We start from the raw sequence: 21,689 nt of genomic DNA, 5'->3' as shown, positions 1-21,689 counted from the left end.
TAGAGAGTAAAAAAAAAAAAAAAAAAAAAAAGCAAGACAAAAATGGAAGTAAAACTTGATCTTGTTTAAAGTATAAAAATCAAACATCTACTCAAAGGAACATTAAAATAAAATAAAATTGGATCCAAATGTTGAAAAATAAAAGATTCTTACGTTCTTTTTCTTTGTTTTTTGAGATGAAACCAAAGAATGGAAACTATAAATATTACAATTGAGGAAAATCCCAAAACCCAATAAACAAACAAAAACAACGGTAGAATACTCTATTCTTTTCATCAAATGACCAAGATGCCCCTAAGCACTGACCGTTAAGCAAGTACTTTATACAATCATTTTAATTTGGTATGAAATAAAAAAAATCATGTATATAGTGTTACTCTCCATGTAACTAATAATACTAGTATAATATTTATATATGTAGAAATTATTGGGCTAAAATGGTCCAAGAAATACCGTGAGATATTGTTTAATTTGGATTAAGTCTGCGTAGTTTTCTTCAAAAAGTCTCACAGACTCACATTCTGAAAGTATTCAACACCTTATAATTTCTTAACTCATTTTTCTTTTCAGCTATAAATGTGAGATTTCGTTCGTACAACAACAATCTCCCTCTTTAACTAAGTTCCACAATTATCCATATCGTCAGTTTATTTAAAGTCATCGAAAACGCAAAGACGGTGTATCATCTTCAAAGCTATGAGTACTTGTCGTAAACCAGTCAATTATAGACGGACAAAGACACTAAGCCAAAATATTAGTACTCCCTCGATCTGGTCCATGGTAAGTGATCAAACTGCTGAGATTTTTTTCATAATTCAAAATCAGTGAATTCTTCAAAGTTTAAGATAATTATTGAAACATTTTTTTTTCATATTTACTATTTCTTTTGATGGGGTCTTTTAACTACTTCACATTTTTCAGAAGTATAGTTTCGATAGCCACAAGCCCACACTAAATCCAGATTCGTACCAGAAAGTCTCATATTGGGGCTATGTTAAAACGTTCCTTAACAAAGGTAACTTCATATCCAATATCTCTGATTAAGGATGAACGAATACTTATTACGCTGTCAATACTATATATTATAACCTAAAACTCAATAATTATTTATTGAATGATAATTAATGTAGTAAAATATCTATAACTAAAACCAACAAATAAAGTGACCCCTCAACTGACAAGAACTATACTTTGCTTGCTGTTCTAACGCCTTAACTGTCGCTGGCCCCCATTTATTTTATTTTTATTATAATATAAAGTTCGTAGTGGTACCATCATAAATTAAAAAAAAAAATCTAATATAATATAAGGTCACATGGACCCTAAAATTTCCACTTACCTTTATAATATTCTTCACCTTATAAAAATAGGATTATATAATTCTCTTCTTAGTTCTAACTTGTTAACACTCTCATATCTTCTTCAATTCTTACAATCTTACTACCTCGGTTTCTCCGCGAAACGCTGAGAGAAACCGAGGACTATATTTACACAACGTTATGGATTCTAGAATTTGCCGTGTTAGTTATGTTGTATCGGTGATTTTAGCTTTTTTCGCGGTCATTGCATCGGCTACCACTCTCCGACGTGCAGCGAACCCACATTGGCACTCTGCTTCGGCTACTTGGTATGGTAGTCCCAATGGAGATGGTAGTGATGGTACGTTTCAAGTTTTATACTGAATGTTGTTTAAATTCGTCAGAAATGTTGACAGATGTTAAATTCTCTAAAAGTAAGATACTAATAATTTTTGAGGGGTTCATATTTATATTCTGAACCAAAATGTTTTTACTAAAAGATTATACTGTATATATGAGATTTATTTTTTTATATTTTAAATCTACTTAATAAAAATTCTAGTTTCGCCCCTATTTATATTTACTTCTAATTGGTTCAATATATATAGAAGGAGACACAAGTGGAAAGTTATAGTAAAACAAGTTAATTATTACTGAGGAATTTTATGATATTAAATGCATTATAACGTGCTTTCCAGGTCATGCATTTTATGGATAGAGAAACAGGCCAATGGAATATAATTAAATATTTTTTTTATAATAGCGGAGTTAAGATTTTACGACTAGAAAATTTTGAAATATCTTAATTTCATGGTGAATGATGGAATTTTGCTGTAGGTGGAGCATGTGGTTATGGGACGATGGTGGATGTGAAGCCGTTCAGGGCTCGAGTTGGGGCTGTGAGTTCGGCCTTATTCAAAAAGGGCGAAGGTTGTGGAGCTTGCTATAAAGTAAGATGCTTGGATAAAACCATTTGCTCAAAACGGGCCGTAACAATTATTGTTACTGATGAATCACCGGCCCTAACTAAAGGTCTAGTCCACTTCGACCTTAGTGGGTCCGCGTTCGGACGTATGGCTCTTTCGGGTCGTAACATTAACTTGCGCAATCGTGGTAAAATCTCCATTATTTACCGCAAGTAAGTCGTTTTATTTTATGTGTCTTAATTTTATTTAATTACTTGGTAATAATACTAACAGACTGCAGGTTCAGTTTTGTCAATTTATAGTTAGTGGTTTAATTAATTAATTTAATAAAAGTATACCATACAATCTTACTTTAAAATTTTTGAGAAAGTAGTGACAAACTGACAATGACACCAGTGAGTCACTATATTTTTTCATTTTTAATATACTACTACATTTTTTTTCATTGAGCTATCGATAAAATCATTTGCAAATAATTTAAGTATGACAACGAGATATTGTAAGTGGTAGAGTGACTTCATGGCTGCTCTGAGCAAGTGAGATTTAACCTTTTAACTATGGGATGAAGTATTGTTAGTGACAGAGTAATTTTACTGTCACGATCGATTGAAATTTTGATATTTTGTTGCCTCGATTAATAAAATACTAAAATTTTGAATTTGTGGGTGTAGGACTCCTTGCAAATATCCTGGACAAAACATTGCATTTCATGTAAATGTTGGCTCAACAGCTTATTGGCTTTCTCTTTTGGTGGAATTTGAGGATGGAGATGGTGATATTGGATCCATGCAAATAAGAGAGGTACATATCTTCGTTATATATACTGATGTTATATATACTGACAATATAAAATATGTTTGAAAATAAATTAGATTTAACTTGTGATATATAGCGGTTAACTATATTACAAAGTTTTACTTATAAATAATCTGATTGTGTAAGTATTTTCTATGTCATTTTAGTGTGAAACTTCGACTTGTTTTACAAATTAAACTTTTACTTTTAAATTATCAGATAGACTAAAAGATAGTACTATTAATTAGTGACATGCTCTCTATACACCACATGATTGTCTATAGAATATAATAATATCTTCTTTTTATTATGCATTTTTTTCTAAAAGCACTTTCTTCACATGCTCTTCTCTTCTTTTTTTCCTTCCAATAATCTACAAAATTGACTTTAGCCTTTCCAACCAATCATTTAGTGCAAAATGACTTATTTCCTCTTTTCTTAAAAAGAAAAAAATAATTATTATCCAGGATAATGGTTTATCTTGCACTAGAGAGACAATAAAGGTGCATAGTTTTATTGCTTTTTTTTATGTAAGTTTTGTTGCTCGACAGTATGACATATGTACTAGTATATCAAGGGACATGCCATAAAGCAAAATAACATGATATAATGTTAATATTATCTGTCAATTGAAATTTTGACATATTTATTTTTCAGGCAAGGTCTAATCAATGGTTAACGATGACGCACCTATGGGGTGCAAATTGGTGCATTATTGGTGGACCATTACAAGGACCATTTTCAATTAAGCTAACCACACTAACCAAAAGGCGAACCCTCTCAGCTAGAGATGTTATTCCAAGTAAATGGACTCCTAAGGCCACTTATACGTCTCGACTCAACTTCTTAAAGTAACTTTTTTTTAACTTCTATGACAATATACCTGAAACGAACGTAGTTAAGGATTTGTAGATTCACTAAATAAGTACAAATAATGGGTCATGAGTGAAATTTCAAATTTGAATTTTTAAATCTTGAATCTGTCTCAGTGTGGATAGATTTAGAAGAACTAAAATACTAAACCCCCTATTTGGTTGTAACTTTTTTAAAAAGGAAAATCAGCCTTTGGATTAGTATAATAAGTTTCCTAGGCTCATTTCTTTTCCTTTTTTTTCTCTCTTTATTATTGATGTAATTGTTTTTTTTCCTTCCTATTATTTTGTAAAATGCTTATGTAAGAGTTGTTAATAGTAGTAGCCCTCTCCAAAGGAGAGTGAGCCCTTTGTGTGTAAAAGTGATTTCCTATGTTTATTTTTTGGTTGTATGTTAAGTGATTTACATTTTATGTTTTTGTTGTTTTATATGAATACATAAAATGAATGAAAAACAAATGTTTTGTTTCTTCACAAATATTTATTGAGCTAAACTTAGATATAAATGACTAAACATCTGTCATATGTGATTGACATACATTTAAAAAAGGTAATCGAACTTTAATCACTTATAATATATTAACATATTTATAAAAAAAGTCTGAACTTCAATCACACGACCAAAGTTTGATTGGGCCAAAACAAAGGGTGGCCAATATTCATTCTCACATGCATAATATATAGTTTGAGAAGTGGACAATTATGATAATGTTCCACACATGGAGGAGGACCCAATAACTATATTTTTGGGATCAAACTGACATTAAATAGTTCTTGCCCATGTGAATGGACATGTGTTCAAATTAATCCTCCCCACATTGAAGGGGAAAAGTCACACTCATGACAGTAGATGTTTCACTAATGGTATAATTGTATTGGTCTACAATTTAAGAAATAATTTTTTTTAAAAAAAAAAAAATAGATTTTTAATTTAGATGAAAAAAGTTTTAAGTATATTCTTGAAGTATTTGAAATTAAGTAGATATGTTCTTTCTTAACAGTTTAGTTCATATATGGTTTTAATGCTTAATAGTTAATCAACCTATATCTTTGATTTAATTGGAGTACTTGAGCACTCAATTAACCTAATTATCTGATTAACAAGTGAATAGGGTCAAATATACACTTAGCGCATTGTATCAAATTAAATTATATGCTTCACAGTTTGTGTAGGTCTCTGCTAATTCCTTTGAGTTTCAGGATCTGTTTAGAAAGTCATGTATAATTATATAACTATTGAAATAATAATTACATAATCTAATAATTGCATAGTACTATATAATAGCTATAAATAATGATTTGTTTGTTTGTCAGAATGTAATTTCCTTCATCGTGTTTGATTGGACAAATATAATTACACAATCAAATGAAATGGAAAAGTTTGCTTTTTCTTTTTCTTTTTTCAATGAAATATATATTTATATGTGAAAAAAGAAAGAAGGAATTTAAAAAGATTATCTTAAAATTACATCAAATTCTTGACTCCCCCTCTCTTAATTACATCAAGTTTTCCACTAACCAAATAATTACTCCCTCAATTTCTATTTAAATGTCACTATTTTAGATTTCACGTTTCTTAAGAAATTATGTAAAATTATCATTGTACCCTTATCCAGTGATCTCTTGAAGTCAAATTTTCAATAAATGAATATAAATTAATTTATTTTGATTAAATAAATTGGCCAATGAACATGTATTAATCATTTAGTTTTTCTATATTGGTTAAATTTATACTTTCAAAACTAATAACTCTCAAGGATAAAATAGAAAGAATAGTACGATACTTATTTAAACAAAGGGGCAACATGAGAAAGTGTTCGATGAATTTAGAGGTACTTAGTTTGTTTGGGTTTGCTACAGATGTGGCAAGTGTTGAGAACATATAAGTGACTAGACACGTGATCTTATATAGGAGAGTGTGGAGGTCACGTACTAGATAGAAGGTTAGTAGGTAGTGGAATGTTGTCTTGCTTGTTGTTGTTCGTATTTTTTCTTTTAGGCTTTAGTTTATATTGGTTGCTATGTTTTCGTCACTGTTTTTTTTCTGTATATCTGAAGAAGATCTTTTGAAAACATCATCTTTATCTTCACGAGATAGTGATAAGATCTGCATTCATTCTACTTTCCTCGGACCTTACTTGTGACTTCACAGGATATATTGTTATTATTATTATTGAATTCAAATCTGAAACATTTATTTTAAAAGTGATGAAAATTTATCATAACACCAGAACCCTTAAATAGCAATGAATTTGTTTCACTAATTAGTCAAACCAAATGATCTTTTATTTTTGTTCCACTAATTCTTATTATTCTGCTGTTTGGATTATAATCACAAAGTTATATTAGGCCAATTAATAATCTGATATTTGATTTATTATCTCTTATATTTTTCTAATTATTGGTTAGTCCATTTTTTCAGTTGAGCAAAGATTTGGCTAATTTAATCATTAGTCGTTAACCACCTACTTGGAACAAAAGAGAGAAGAAAAAGAAAACAAAAAGGGCAATAATAATTGAGATTTTCACTAAATTTCTATATGTCATTATTATTATTAGGGTTGGGCATAAAATACCGAAAATCGAATTATTGTATCGAATCGAAATTTTTGGTGATTTGGTATTCAATGATTGAGTATTCGATATGGTATTCAGAAGTAAAATTTCAGAATTATGGTATACGGGTTTCCGTTTGGTATGAGACGCTAGTACCATATGTTATTTCCCGAATATCGAATTATTTACTTAATGAAAAACATATATCAACATGTCTATTATTCATTAGTACAAGTCCAAAGAAGAAAGTTAAAGAATGAACATAAACAATACAAATGCATATCTTTTAGTTGTATCAATTTTTTTTTTCTTGATATCTTCTTACTTATTGATATTTTATTATATCGTGCCTCCACATAAAAAATAGAAATGATAATTAACTTTGTAATACAATCGGCTACAACTTCAAGAGGGTATTACCCGAATACCATACCAAATCGAAATTTAATTTACCGATTACCGAAATTTAAAATTTTGGTATTTGGTATCTACTTTTAACTGTCAATTATCGAATTACTGAACCCGAAAATGGATAATCCCAAACCGAATATCAAACGCCCGCCCCTAATTATTATTATTAAGTGTTATTTTCATTTGACATCTATTGAAGTTCGATTAAATACGAATTCATACGATAAAGTCCATTTTTAAAAACGACGTTTTTAATAAAATTTCAATCATACCCAAAACTCGAACCCCTAATTTCAAAATTAAGGATCGCACTATCATGTTACTCCAATACATTTATTGCCTTATTAGAGTTGAGCATAAATATTGAAAAATTAAAAAATGGGACCAAACAAAATTCATTCAATTAGTACAGTTTTTATCCTAACAGTTTGATTCTTCAATTCGATGTTTGATTTAAAAGTCAACTTTTTGGTGCATCGAAAAATCAAACATTATTATATATGTTTTAAAGAAAAAGAAATTTACTAGGATTAGAGTTTTCTTGTCCTGCTTTTACCTGACACTTGCAGAAAATGAGTTTTTGGGACCTCATTCATGGAAATTAGAGAGTTCTATTTGATTTGGTATTTATTTTACTCCACTCATTTGCATTGAAAATTCATCTTAGAAATATCCAATCAAATCAAATTGAATCTGAAAAAAATAAATCGATTCGAACAAAATTCAATGATGTTAGGTGCACACTTTTCTATAATCGGAAATTGAAGAATTGTACTTTTGATTTTAAACTTTTTTTAAAAGTCATTTTAAACTTATTTTACGTTAATTTTAATCTTGTCAAACACTCTCAAAAACTAAAAATGACTTAGAAGTGGGTTTGAGTCTTACCAACTTTTAAGTCAATCCAAACAAGTTCTTTATTAACGAAAATAACTTAATTGTAGCTAAATATAATTTTTAGGGGCAATTAACACTCGTTGTAAATGTCTCTAAACCTTATAATATCATTAAATCTAATGACAATTAATTAATATCGATAAAAACTTTTACTCTTTTTATTAATATACATATTTATTGTCCTAAAAGCTATTTTTATTACAATGATCCCTAATACAAATGAAAATCATTAGGTATAATAATTTTAAAGCACACAATATAATATAGCACTAAGTTAGCTATATGTCACTATTAGGTTCCTTCAACCCATTATTTGCTTTATTAGACTTTGAAAAATCAATCAAATGCTCAAAATTGAAAATAATACATATGAAAAATCATTATGTATAACAACTTTAAAGTTTACAAGTCCAAAAATATCGAAAATGTCCTCGTATTGGAAAAGTTGCCTACCAATAACAATAAAAATATTGTCACGGAAAAATCCATCTCTTTCCATCTCTATGTTTGCTAAATTTGCTTCATTTCTTGCTTTCATGAAGCCGACCTTAACACACTGATTTTATGAGTGAATTCAACCTCCGAAAAAAAGAAGAAGAAGAAAACAAGAAGGGAAAATAAGAATTGAGATTATTCAATGGTTTCACTAACAGTACTCTGTTTGGATCATTGCTACCTATTGTTTCATAATGTACTGTATTGTATTGTACTGTACTGTATGGTAGATACAATGTTTGGCTAGACTGTATTGTTTGTTGTTGTTTAATAACATTTTTATTGTTTGGTTTAACTGTATCGTACTGTATTGTAATTTATAAATTTACTAAAATATCCCTAATTATTCTAGGGTAGGATTTTTTACTAGAATTAAATAATATATGGTAAAGGGTAAAAAAATATTATGAAATATTATGCCATGATATAATTGAAAAAAGAAATTAAGTAACAATGGGAACACACCAAATCGGTTGTTCCATAAAATGGGGGTTTTCATTGTTACGTAACAATGAAATTTAACAATACAATACAATACATTTTTAAGTAACAATCAAAGCAAACATTGTAGGTATGGTAACAATACAATACAATACAATACAATGGATAACAACGATCCAAACAGAGTGTAAATTAGCTATATGTAACTATCACTAAATAGTGCATATATATAAATTAGATTTTCATTATGTATAATAGAATACATAAAATGTCCTCAAATAAGAATACAAAATCTTCAATGGTTTCACTAGATTTGTTATATGTCACTAATCACAATCATGTTATTTCAACACATTTATTGCTATATATTGAGCTTTGAAAAAACACCCCAAATGCTCCAAGAAGATATGATTGAAGAAGAAAGGAAAAGAAAGAGGTACATCTAAACACATTTTGAAGAAGATATGTTCATGCGCTGAATAGTTATGTAATACACTTTCTATGCCATGTGAGTGAAATGTGTTTAATAGGTACAACTTCTAGTTAAGGTGTCCAAGTGAATTGTGAGGACAACTTTGAGTGGTTGTTAATGACTTAAGCCTAAAAAAATCATTGCATGTAACAATTTTAATACATATTATACAGAGAATAATTTATAAAACACATATAATACAAGTTTTATTGATAAATAATACATTTATTACATATTTTAATACACTTATAATACAATGTGTCAATTTCTTTCCAAACAAACATGATATATTTTAAACAGTTATAATACATATATATTGCATACATAATTTAATTTTAATACATATTATACAGAGAATAATTTATAAAACACATATAATACAAGTTTTAATTGATAAATAATACATTTATTACATATTTTTAATACACTTATAATACAATGTGTCAATTTCTTCCCAAACAAACATGATATATTTTAAACAGTTATAATACATATATATTGCATACATAATTTAATTTTAATACATATTACAGATTTATCATAGTATTACTATATGTTGCTACAAATAATAATAAATAAAAAAGCATTACTTAAATCAGTAATTATTTATTAAAAGATACCTTTTAAAGTAATTTTTCTTAAAAAATATTCGACTAATTATCCAAACCGCAGATAGTACATACATATAACAATTTTAAAGCGCACAAATTTATAATACCAAAAATACCCTTGTATCGGCAAGCAGGCATGACAACATCAGACTACTTAAAAGGTCACTCGTATAAGCTTATCGGCCATCCAAATTTGGACAACAATTGCATCCATAAAATAGTGATTCTATTGATTCAATAAGCAAATTGAATCATAAAAAATGGAACAAACTTCTCAAGGGTCAACAATTTTTCCCCCAGAAATCATTTTTGAGATTTTCTTGAGGTTACCTGTCAAATCCCTTTTGAAATTCAAGTGTGTTTCGAAATCTTGGTTTTTTTTGCTCTCAAATCCTTTATTCAGCAAAACCCATGTCGATTTTTGCTTAAAGAACCCCAAATTGACTGATTATAGACTTGCTGTGGTAGCTTCTGTTTATGGTTTAGGTAGAAAATGCAATTTTTACAACATGGGGTTTGAAAATTCATGTCTTAGTGTGGCTAGAAATAGTTGTCCTGCTAAATCTTTAGCTATCTCAGCTAGGATTTTGGGTTCTTGTAATGGGTTGATTTGTTTAACTAGTGACTCGTTTACTGTAATGTTATTGAATCCCTGTACTGGAAAGTTTAATTTGTTTCCTGATTCAATGCTTCGGAGTAATGGCGGCGGCGGTGGTGGTAGTGGTGTTGGTTGTTTTATTAGATATGGATTTGGTTATGATGCATCTTTTGAAGATTATAAGGTTGTGAAGATCTTTAGTTTTCCTCATATTGAGGGAAGATATGAGAATATGGTTAATGTTTATAGCTTAAAAGCTAAATCTTGGAAAATGATTGAGGGATTCAATAGTGGTAGTTTAAATGGAAAGGTTGGTGTGTTTGTAAATGGGGCACTTCATTGGGAAGCGTCCCATAGTCATTGTTCGGGTTCGTTTTGGGAGATTGTTACTTTGGACCTTGCTGTAGAGAGATATGGGAAAATAGCACTGCCTAGTTATGAAGATGGAGGTGTTTATTGGACATTAGGTGTTTCGAGGGGGTATTTAGTCGGTTGTTGCAACTACGAAAAGAATAAGGCGGATGTGTGGGTGATGAAGGAGTATGGTGTTGAGGAATCTTGGACTAAATTGGTAACCATCTCGTTACCCGTTGATCGTAGGGCTTATATCTTACCATTGTTCGTGGCTGAGAATTGTGATGAATTTCTGCTGCAGCTTGGGAAGAGCTAGCACTGTATAATTCAAGGGATGGTTCATACAAGCGACTTGACGTTTACTCATCTGCTGATTATTTTCGTCAAGCTCAAGCTACGACCTACTTTGAGAGCCTTGCTTCACCTCATATGAAGTGATGTGATGACAGGTGACACTGTGGAGGCAGAGAAATTAAAAGAGGGTAAAAATCTTTCTGATTGTCTTGTATCCATGTTCTCATATTTAGTGATCACATTGTGTCTTTGTCATTGTGTTCTTTTGCGTTTTTCCTTATCATGTAAGATTCGTGGTACTTCAGCAACATTGAAATATTATTGTTATCATGCTCAATTAAGTTCTATCTTTCCGCGCAATTCATATCATGTTGATACACAATCCTCAATGCCAAATAGGAAGTAGCTGGTTGAATGCATTAATAAAGTGTGCTCTAGTTATGTTGTTGTGAGCTTTATGAAGATTAATAGAGTAATTCGGTTGAGTATACGACAAAATTGGATATCTTAGTACAAAATGGAGCTTGTTTGTGAAAGTGGTTTTAGGTTGATTACTTGAAATTTAAGTGCTGCAAGTTTTTCTGTTGTATGTTTTTGGTGTGTTTTTTCCTCTTCAGGAACTGGGGTTAAGCATCTTTCCGGTGCTCGTTAAATCATAAATGCTTCCCATCAAGGATGATTAGCCTTACACCCACCCACCCACATATACAGTATAACTGCCCTTCCCAACATGTTTTCATAGAGAAAAATTATCATACTGATTATCCCGAAAACTGACCTAGGACATGTGTCTTGCTCCTATGAAAAGTAACGAAAAAAGAAATTAAAGTTTCCCTTTTGTGTTAACAAGAGATTCTTCCCCGTCTCTTCATTACAGATGGACAGGATGTTGTTATGTTATTGGTGATGTAGCTTGATTGCGTTGAGTGCATTCTTGACCTCGTAACATCACTTTTACTAAGGTAGCATTGAGGTTACCGAGACACAACCCTTGAATTGGTTTGCGTACAAACTAGTGCATGTGTTTGTTAAAATGCTTAAAGTGAAGTAGTTATGTTATCCTTAGCCGTGTATGTGTTGGAACAAGCATATTTCACGGAAAGACACAAAATTATCTTGAGAAGATAATTAGATAAATAGTGACTAAGTTAAGCCTTCATATGTCATACATGACTTGTTATAACTCTTGTGAATGTGTCGAAGTGAAACTTGCTAGTTATATGTGTTGAATGCTTTAAGTGACCATGTTTGAGTAAAGTGTGTCTTGTATGTATGTATGATATGAACGACCTGGACTGTACAGTTTATATGCTTGATTGTTTGCTTTCCCATGTTTCCTTGTCATCGATAAAGGGGCGAGGGACAAATTTACATTATCTATACCAATGACACGATCAATCAATGCAGGAACCACAAGAATTCTGGGTTTGTTCAGCATCGAATCAACTTCTGCCTTTGAAGCTGCTCTCATGGACGATATAAATGTTGATGCAAGTAAATACTTGTAAGTTCCCGTGATCTATGCATTTTCCAGGTACGTCTTCGAATGGTGGCATTGTTCCTTCGATAGAGCTATTATGCATACTTCGAGCACGAGAGTATTGAGGTTCAAAGTACACACCTACGGTTCACCATTCTATCTCTAACATAAGGAAGGAAAGAATCTCGAGATGTTTCGAAGATATTGGCAATACTATCCAGAAGATTTAAGATGAATTGTTTGCCTTTATTTTACTTTTGGTGTAAAGAAGAATTTGTATGATGAACTATGGAATTATAATTATGGCTTTTAGCAATGCCTTTGTGCTAATAGAATATAACTATTAAGTCAACATCTATGACAACTTTAAAATAAGGGTTTAAAATGTCCCTAACATATTAAAAATAGTATATAAAATTATAAATCAACAACAACATACCCCGTGAAATAAGATAGAGATTAAAGTTGAACAACATTCTTCTTGAATCTTATTATTATTGTTGTTATTATAGGCAAAAGAATGAACATTTCAACTATATATTTTGCGGAGATTAGGTTTTATATTCCGCCCTCTTTATAAAACCCATCGCCACCCGACTTAAAAAAATAAGAATAAACATGTTTGGCCATAAAATTCTCCGAAATCAAGTTGAATTTAAGATTTATTTAAAAAATATTTCCAATTACGACGTCGTTCTCTCGTTGACTACTCAGCCTAGTATAGCGTCTCTCTGAAAATTTCTTCGATTTTCAGTCGAATTGAAGAAATGGCGGATCGGTTTTACCCAAATGTAATGCCGGATTTTGTTGCAGAGAATCCGGCGATAGAAGAAGAACAACATCCAATTCCGCAAGGAACGAATGAATCACTGTTGAAGCTTCTCTCAACACCATACCACATTCTATCCGAAAAGTTCAAACGCGCAGCTCTCGATCTCAAAGAAACTGTAAGTAACTCGATATTCTTCCCTTATAGGAAAAAATTATAAATAAAGATAATTTTTTAAAAATATCACTTTTTTTGCGAGTTTCACAATTCAACTATAGTTGTTCACTTTTTCATAGTTCAAGTAGGATCACTTTTTCATAGTTCAGGTAAGAAAATAGAACAAATTATGATTGAGGTATGATACTCGTGAAAAAGTGATAATTCTGGTGTGTTTTTGACTGTTGACTCTTATTAATAGTCGGTTTGATCAAGCTTATGGAAAGGTAAAGTGAAAAAAAATAAAATGTTTGATTTAGAGAATTTAGTTATTTGGCCAAGCTTTTAAGCAAAAAAATAACAATTCTAGAGGACGGAGTAGCAGAACATGTTTTTCGGAAGCTAAAAAATTAGTTTTTTCGTGTACTATTGGAAACTTGGCCAAGAATAACTTGTTGCTCTAATATTGGTAGAAGTGTTTTTCAAATTGATTAGCCAAACATAAACGGTTACTCTTCGGAAGTACTTTTTTTGGAAGAGACTTCTGATTAAATAAATTACTTTTTTCAATTAAGCAGATTTTGAAAGATTGGTCAAACAGGCTAAAAATAGCAGAATGACATGAGTCTAATATGGTTGATTTTAGCTAGTTTGAGTTTGAGGTATAAATGTTGTTTTTGACGAATTGGTGTCTGGTGCTGTTGCTAACAGATAGTGGTGGAGACATGGGGACTAACAAGGCAACAGGTTCCAGATTTTACACTATATTGTGGAACCCTTGGGACTGCTTTTTTGCTCTTCAAGGCCTATCAGGTGACGAAGAACTCGAATGACCTTGCTGTTTCCTCTCAGATTGTGAAGGATTGTGACTCTGCTTCTCGACACTCAAGGTTTGCGCTTGATCTGGGGAAAGTCTTATCCTTTCTATGTTATATGCAGTGTGGTTTATTTAAAGTTTCCACTGACGATACATCATCAAAATGAACTTCGTTTTGTTGATTTTTTGTGTTACTTTGATCAATATCTCACACGCCTTTCTTGGTTTCCAATTTAAAGTTTCAAATGGCGTCAAGATAAGAAATTGGGCCTTTTTTTGGTTGATTTTATGTGTTAATTGGATCCATGAGTTTTAATTATTGGCATCCTTTTATGGGGTTTTCAATGTAAAGCTTCAATTGGCAGCAATATGAGGAAAATGGACTTTTCTAGTATATGTTTTGTGTTACTTTGGATAAAATGATCTTGAGGGAAGTAATGACTTCCTGGCTTTTCAATTTAAAGCTTCAAATGGCAACCGGATAAACAAAATGGCCTTTTTTTTGGGTTGATTATTGTGTTAATTTGATCAATGAATTATAGGGATGTGACGTTCCTATGTGGGAGAGCTGGGGTTTGTGCACTAGGTGCCGTCGTTGCCAAGTACATGGGTGATGATCAATTGGTTTTCTACTATGTATCTCAATTTAAAGAGGTTTGGTTTTGATAGCTTATAGTTAGACTTTCATATTGAAGGTTTGTTTTATATAAACTTCCGTCTGTGTTTTCCCTTACGTGATAGGAAAACAAAATGGAAGCTTATAGCTAGACTTTCATATTGAAGGTTTGTTTTATATAAGCTTCTGTTCTATTTTCCTTTACATGATAGCTTACTAGATACACATTTGGTTCTAAGAGCAGATAAAATTAACCAAAGATCTTCCTGATGAATTGCTGTATGGTAGAGCTGGATACCTCTGGGCCTTTCAATTTATAAATAAGCATATTGGCCAAGGAACAATTCCTTCCACCTACACTGTAAGTGCAACAATAAGTTCTGTAATCTAAGCGGGCATTAGTCAGGCGGTTGTGACATCCAATCCAAACTTATCCTTTCTTGATTGTGTCTTAGGCTGCTGTGATCAATGAAATCATCAAGAATGGAAGAAAATTGGGCGGGAAGGGCAGAAGCCCATTGATGCATGAATGGTATGGTGAGATGTACTGGGGTGCAGCTCATGGATTGGCTGGAATTATGCATGTTCTGATGGACTTTGAACTGAAACCCGATGATCTTGAAGATGTCAAAGGGACTTTAAAGTACATGGTTAAGAATCGCTTTCCCAGTGGAAATTACCCTGCAAGTGAAAATGATAGGAGGAGAGATTTACTCGTGCATTGGTGCCATGGAGCTCCAGGGATTGTGCTAACACTTGTCAAGGCAGCTGAGGTAATTACCCCTTTAATTATATTTACCTCACATGCTATTATGTATGACATCTTACTGATCGAAGATTCATCATTTCCTTAATTAATTGTGGGAGTTTGAGCATCCAGACTTTCCTTTTGTCAGTACATAGAACTCCCTCGAGTTTTTTCTCTGTTTTTATGCTCCTGAGATGTAAGAGGTTCTAGCAGCTCTTACAATGATGAATTCAATCTTTTTTTATATGGCAACTGTCATGGTTTTTAACATCATAAGTTCACTTTCAACTGTTTTCACCCCATCTAGATTTCAATATATTGTAACTAAGTTAAAGTATCTCAAGGAGGTCGCGATCTATGGAATTCTGCATTGAACTTACCTTGTTATCCCTGGACAATTTTTAGCGTGTTCTTCATTGCATTTGAAACAAATTGGGTTTTCAATGAGCGTTAATGTGTTACTTCATTCCTAAGAAGAAAGAGGAATGAAGAAATTGTGTTTTCAAGTTCATATAGTTTTTGGTTTCCTTTGCTCAAGACTTTCTGTCAGTTGATTTTGTAACTTGAAGTGACATGGAATATTCCAATGCCAGGTTTTGGGAGACGAAGAATTTCTTAATGCAGCAGTAGCTGCAGCAGAGGTAGTATGGAACCGTGGTCTTCTTAACCGTGTTGGGATTTGTCATGGCATCAGCGGGAATGCTTATGCCTTCTTATCTCTGTATCGGCTCACAGGAAATGTGGAGTACTTGTATAGAGCCAAAGCTTTTGCCTGCTTCCTTCTTGATAGAGCTCACAAGCTAATAGCGAAAGGAGAAATGCATGGAGGAGATACCCCATACTCCCTTTTTGAAGGTATTGCGGGTATGGCTTATCTTTTCCTAGACATGACAGATCCAAAAAAACGCTCAATTTCCTGCCTATGAGTGAAAACTTCATCCCGCTCAAAGAGCAGGGCGTAGTAGCACTTCTCTTATGTACGTGTGTAGCGAACTCTCTTGTGTGATATGCACTTAAATCTCTTCTATTTCATTTGCTTTTATTCCATTTGCCTGTTAGACCAGATTCAAAATGATTCAATGAAGTATAACAGGAAATGTTGCTGTAAAGTCTGTGGAAACATAATGTAGAACCGAGGCATCCAAAACCGTTGCCTCGCTTATTGATCAACATACAAGTAGAGATATGGCGAAAATGTGATCAGCATTCAAATTCAAAGAGGGAAAAGCATTGCTTCGACTCATTTTCGTCAAACGAGCTTGTTGAGGAAGTTGATGATCAACTGATTGACCTGTTGAGGAAACTGCTCTTGGACAAAATGGCTTCCTTCTGGTAAGAATGTGATTTCAAGATTAGGTACATACTCTTTCACCATTCCACTTGAAATAAAGTGCTCTAATCCACCAAACTTAAGGGCATAATCCTTCTCCCCCATCACAAGCAAAGATGGAACTTTGATTTTGATATCTTCAACTCCATATTCTTCTAGCCAAGCCCTGCCAAAAAAAAAAAAAAAACCACCTTAATATTTTTTTTATACTACGACAGACACGGTGCTCTAGACTACCATGAAGCCTAATCCTATCGAAAAGTGAGAAAACATCAAACTACCTACTAATCTTCTATCCTAATCTGACGCTCTAAATATGACCACAACTAGAGTTGAGAAGAAGTGACTGACCTGTAAGGCACCTGCAGTGCAGTCTGGAAGCCTGAGTTTTCATAAAGAGATGCATAGTTTGCAAGATCTTCTTCAGTAAACCAGGCAGGTAATGGTGTAGAAGGATCAACCAAGTCCATAATTTCTTCATCATCCTTTGCTGCTGGCAATTCACTTCCAGAGAATAATATATAAATGTTTTTAACTACTGTTTTTGTATCAAAACGCCCAAAGTCCGCTTCAGCTCGCCCTGGTTCCTGCAAAACATAGGCGAGGTGAAGCCAGATTTCAACTTTATGGATTTTGGACTTTAGCATAACGACTAATAAAATGTGCAAGTGTTAGACAGAGCTAGTAATATGAAGTAGGGGTGTACATGACCGGGTTGGTTCGGGTTTTTCAAATATCAAACCAAATTATTTATATAAAAATTTTAAATTTATAAACCAAACCAAACTAATAAAATTCGGATTTTTTTGGGTTTTTCAACCTCGGGTTGGTTCGGGTTTTTCAAATACCAAACCAAATCATTGTGTCAAATTTTTTAATTTATAAATCAAATCAAACTAATAAATCTCAAATATTTTCGGTAAAGTTTGCATACAAACATATAATTAACTTGTGCTCCAAATATTTCTTTAGCCAACCAAAATATAATTATCTAAGGTGTTTCTTAAGAAAATAACACAAAATATGAGATGAGTGATGACACTAAAATATTCAATAAAAAATAATAATGAAATATTGCAAAGTCATAATGAAAATGATCATAAATTTTAAAAGTACTAAATCATGCTAAAATTAAGTTTAATAAGTATTAGTTACATTACTAAATATTTAAGGAAAATTAAAATTAGAATATGTATTTTAATTGTCTAAACCAATGTAAAAACTAAAGAAACAAATAATTCAAATATTATTGTCATTCTTAGTGTTGAATTGATTTTCTTTTTGCATTAGAGTAATTTGATTTTGATTTAAGTTTTATTATTATAATTATCAACATTTATGAACTATAATTTTTATTGGACCATTCCGAATTCTAAGTTTTAAACTTAAAATAATATATTAAAAAGATAAAAAAACTATGAAAATAGTATAAAGAAATATTTTAAAAATTATAATCAAATGTAAATATTTTTATGTATAAAATAAAAGTTTAAATTACATATATAATGTCGGGTTGGTTTGGTCTTGTAGTTTTTTTTTCCAATACCAAACCAAGTCAAACCAAACCACTAGTCGGGTTTTTTATTAGATTTGACTCAATTTGCGATTTGGTTCGATTTTTTATTTGATTTTGTACCCCCATAATATGAAGTTTAAAGTCTATATAGTCGTAAGAAAAAATGATGTCCGCCCATCATGAGTAAGGACTTTCAATTGTGTTGGATAGGTAAACATAGAATATTCTTTTAAGGGCATTTATACGTAATATAGAAAAGGGTAAAGGATCTATTTGCTCCTCTACTACTGAAATAGTTTAATGTTGTATCAGTCCATACAACAACATATGCGGTTTAATCCCACTAGTGGGATTTAAGGAGGGTAAGATATACGCAAATCTTATCCCTCAGTTGTGTGAAGTATAGAGGTTTTTGGTAGAGGAAGTTCTGAATACAGGTCTACATTGTTTGCACAGATAGATTTTTTGGGTGCTAAAATCCAAAGTTCCCTAAGCATAACAAATCACTTAGTAGAAAAACAAGTGATCGAACGATGACAACTGAGAGGTGAGCTTGGAAGCAACCATCCTTTGCCTCAACTCAAAAGAAGTCCAAATCGAAGCAGGATTAAAAAAAATGATAACAAAATAGCAAGATGAACAATGCAAAGAGGCAACATGCAATAGTAAAAATTGAAGAATAAGATACTATATAAATATAATTCCCTCCGTTCCAATTTATGTGACACATTTTATTTTTCGAGAGTTAAACCGTTTAAGTTTGACCCGAGAATTTGCGCATGAAATCTTCAATTTTTTTGAAATGAAATTTATATATTTGTAAACTAAAGTCACAATAAAGATAAATTTGTTTGAATCTCAAATTCCAAAATATGTCATATAAATTGGGACAGATGAAGTACTAAAAATAACAGTGTTATGTTTGGTCTATCCCCCCACCCCCCAATTTATATTCATTAGTGTTATACTATTGGTCCATATATGACATGTCAACTCACCACATCAACCTCAACCTTTCTTCTTCCACCACTACCCAAAACTACAAACACCTACCATCTATGAACACAAAATAATTTCAAACACACACGTTTCTTACCTGCCATCTCAACACATAGAAACCTTTTGGAAGGAGATCTTGAGGAAATGTTCCTGGACCAGTGAGAAGGAATGGGACACCAAGTGTTGCAAGTGCTAAAACTCTATTAGGGTGTAGGAGTGCAAAATGGAAAACTACTCTAGCTCCAAAATCCTTCCCCACAAGAAAAACCTACATAAAAATATATATAGTAGAACTATATAAGTGATCGATTTATGAAACAAGGAGTTAAAAGTAAGAGCCAGGATATCGATAAACAATCTTAGTGAAAATCATGTAATTTCACCTTATGGATGTCTAATGAATCAATCATATCAAGTAAATCATCAACAAGGTCCTTGAATGTCGTTAACTCAGGATACGTAGGCAACTCTGACAAACCATAGCCTCTAAAATCAGGAGCTATGGCTCGAAATCCTGCATCTGCCACTGCTATCATTTGATGCCTCCATGAGTACCATATCTCAGGGAATCCATGTAGAAATACTACTACAGGACCTATATAAATGTAAAATATTTTAATTTCAGTACCAATTTTTGATAAAAATAAAATAAAATTATGGAATATTAATTAGGACCTGTTCCAATTTCTGCGAAGTGAAGCTTGAGTCCTCTTACATTCACATAATTGTGATGAATTTTCTCCATTTTTTGTGTGATTGGAAGGTGTGATTGGATTTTGCATATATAAAGAGAATCAAATTGATAAGTCCAATGTGTGTTGTGGGGACACATTACATTAAATAAAGTGGAACTTATTTTCTATAACTTATTTTTGTCATTTATATTTGTCATGTTTCGTTTTTTATAGGTAATTATTTTAACATTTTAAGATGTATTTTTTAATTATATTAATATGAAAATGATTCTAACTTATAGTATTTTTTGTAAGTTTTTTTAATATCTATATTTAAATTATTAAATCAATCTTATTCAATTTAACTTCAGAGATTAGTCAATTGACTTTGAGTCTCGTAAACGAAACGTAATAAGTAAGAAAATAAAAATACTATATAATATTTGAAAATTGTGAGCTTAACTAATTTAGATTCGCACCACATAAGACTATTTAAATGGAGAAGTGCTCCTAGCTATTATTTTTTTTTCATTCCAAGGACGAAATCTTAAATCTCAGATTAAGAATAATGAGATATATCTTATTCATCTTACCATATTTTTTAATGATTATAAAAACAAGATATGTGTATTATTATTTCAATTCAAACAATATTTGGATGAATTAAATTTATTAATTTAATTCATTTTGAGGTGTTCAAAATCATCCTGCACAGTGCACACCATATTTTTCACATGATTGCTAGTGAGGGGGTCTAAGCTTAGTAGCTTACATTATTTGACAAATAAACTATGTAGCTTCCTAGATTACTTTTATTGACTATTATAGCACTCCATATTCCTATTTATTAAATATGGTTATTTAATATAAAAATATAGTTGGAAATATTTTTTATGTTCCCATGTATGTAGCGTAATTAGAATTTTGATATTCAAAATTTTATATTTTTACCATAAATTTGGACATCAAAACTTCAATTTAAAAAAAGTAAAATTTATACGTTTGAAAATTATATAACAAGTATTATAAATCATAATAATTAATAAATTAAAATTTTAAAACATATAAAGAAATTTCAATGAAAAAAAATTGATTGACTTTCGAAATCTCAACTATGTCCTATAAATTGGGACGAAAGAAGAGTTACCTAATTTTTCGTGTTGAATTTCTATTCTGATAATTAATTTGGGCAATTTTTTTTAGTTAAAACAACACTTATTTTAGAATGGACGAAATATTTTCAGTTTGTAATCAAACTTTAGCTATGATTATAAGAAGACTGGTCTTAACAAATCACATTCTTAAATATAAAATGTGTTAATTTTTAAAAATAATTTATTTGGGTGTTTAATTAATTATTAGAAAATGACCTAAAATAGTACAAAATTACCTTTCATCTACCTATTAGCTCTCAAATACTCTTTACATCCATTTTTGGGTCCAACATTGACCATTTTTTTTAATAACCATTCAATTAAATAATCTTTAAATACGTGGCAATTCTCTATTAGTCACATTTTAAATAAATAAAATCAATTAACAAATCCATTCATTTCTAATTAGA

At 31.3% G+C, this 21,689-nt stretch overlaps 4 protein-coding genes across 4 annotated transcripts; 3 read left to right on the top strand and 1 right to left on the bottom strand.

Moving 5' to 3' along the window:
• The first annotated feature begins 1,372 nt into the window (after nt 1-1,372).
• Nucleotides 1,373-4,297, top strand: LOC102599581 (expansin-B3-like). Its single transcript, XM_006365961.2, has 4 exons — nt 1,373-1,659; nt 2,136-2,436; nt 2,896-3,025; nt 3,677-4,297. Exons 1-4 carry the CDS (start codon nt 1,500-1,502, stop codon nt 3,872-3,874), a joined length of 789 nt encoding a protein of 262 aa, XP_006366023.1. The 5' UTR covers nt 1,373-1,499; the 3' UTR covers nt 3,875-4,297.
• Nucleotides 4,298-9,889: 5,592 nt separating this feature from the next.
• On the top strand, nt 9,890-12,816 carry LOC102599259 (F-box/kelch-repeat protein At3g23880-like). The gene is made up of 2 exons (XM_006365960.2): nt 9,890-11,208; nt 12,428-12,816. Exon 1 carries the CDS (start codon nt 10,035-10,037, stop codon nt 11,040-11,042), a length of 1,008 nt encoding a protein of 335 aa, XP_006366022.1. The 5' UTR covers nt 9,890-10,034; the 3' UTR covers nt 11,043-11,208; nt 12,428-12,816.
• Nucleotides 12,817-12,954: 138 nt separating this feature from the next.
• On the top strand, nt 12,955-16,653 carry LOC102598938 (lanC-like protein GCL2). The gene is given in 7 exon segments (XM_015304689.1): nt 12,955-13,447; nt 14,137-14,315; nt 14,785-14,896; nt 15,103-15,219; nt 15,314-15,631; nt 16,200-16,511; nt 16,513-16,653. Coding segments are annotated over 7 exon segments (1,242 nt in total). The 5' UTR covers nt 12,955-13,267; the 3' UTR covers nt 16,537-16,653.
• A 35-nt stretch (nt 16,654-16,688) lies between these two features.
• Nucleotides 16,689-20,245, bottom strand: LOC102598609 (bifunctional epoxide hydrolase 2-like). The gene is made up of 5 exons (XM_006365959.2): nt 20,127-20,245; nt 19,835-20,046; nt 19,549-19,719; nt 17,288-17,523; nt 16,689-17,102 (listed from the first exon to the last, which is right to left on the bottom strand). The coding sequence occupies exons 1-5, from the start codon at nt 20,194-20,196 to the stop codon at nt 16,856-16,858; spliced, it is 936 nt and encodes a 311-aa protein (XP_006366021.2). The 5' UTR covers nt 20,197-20,245; the 3' UTR covers nt 16,689-16,855.
• Nucleotides 20,246-21,689: the final 1,444 nt, after the last annotated feature.

Source organism: Solanum tuberosum, unplaced genomic scaffold (assembly GCF_000226075.1).
Source record: "Solanum tuberosum cultivar DM 1-3 516 R44 unplaced genomic scaffold, SolTub_3.0 scf00599, whole genome shotgun sequence".
NCBI lineage: Eukaryota > Viridiplantae > Streptophyta > Magnoliopsida > Solanales > Solanaceae > Solanum > Solanum tuberosum.
This window is presented reverse-complemented; position numbering and strand designations above follow the sequence as displayed.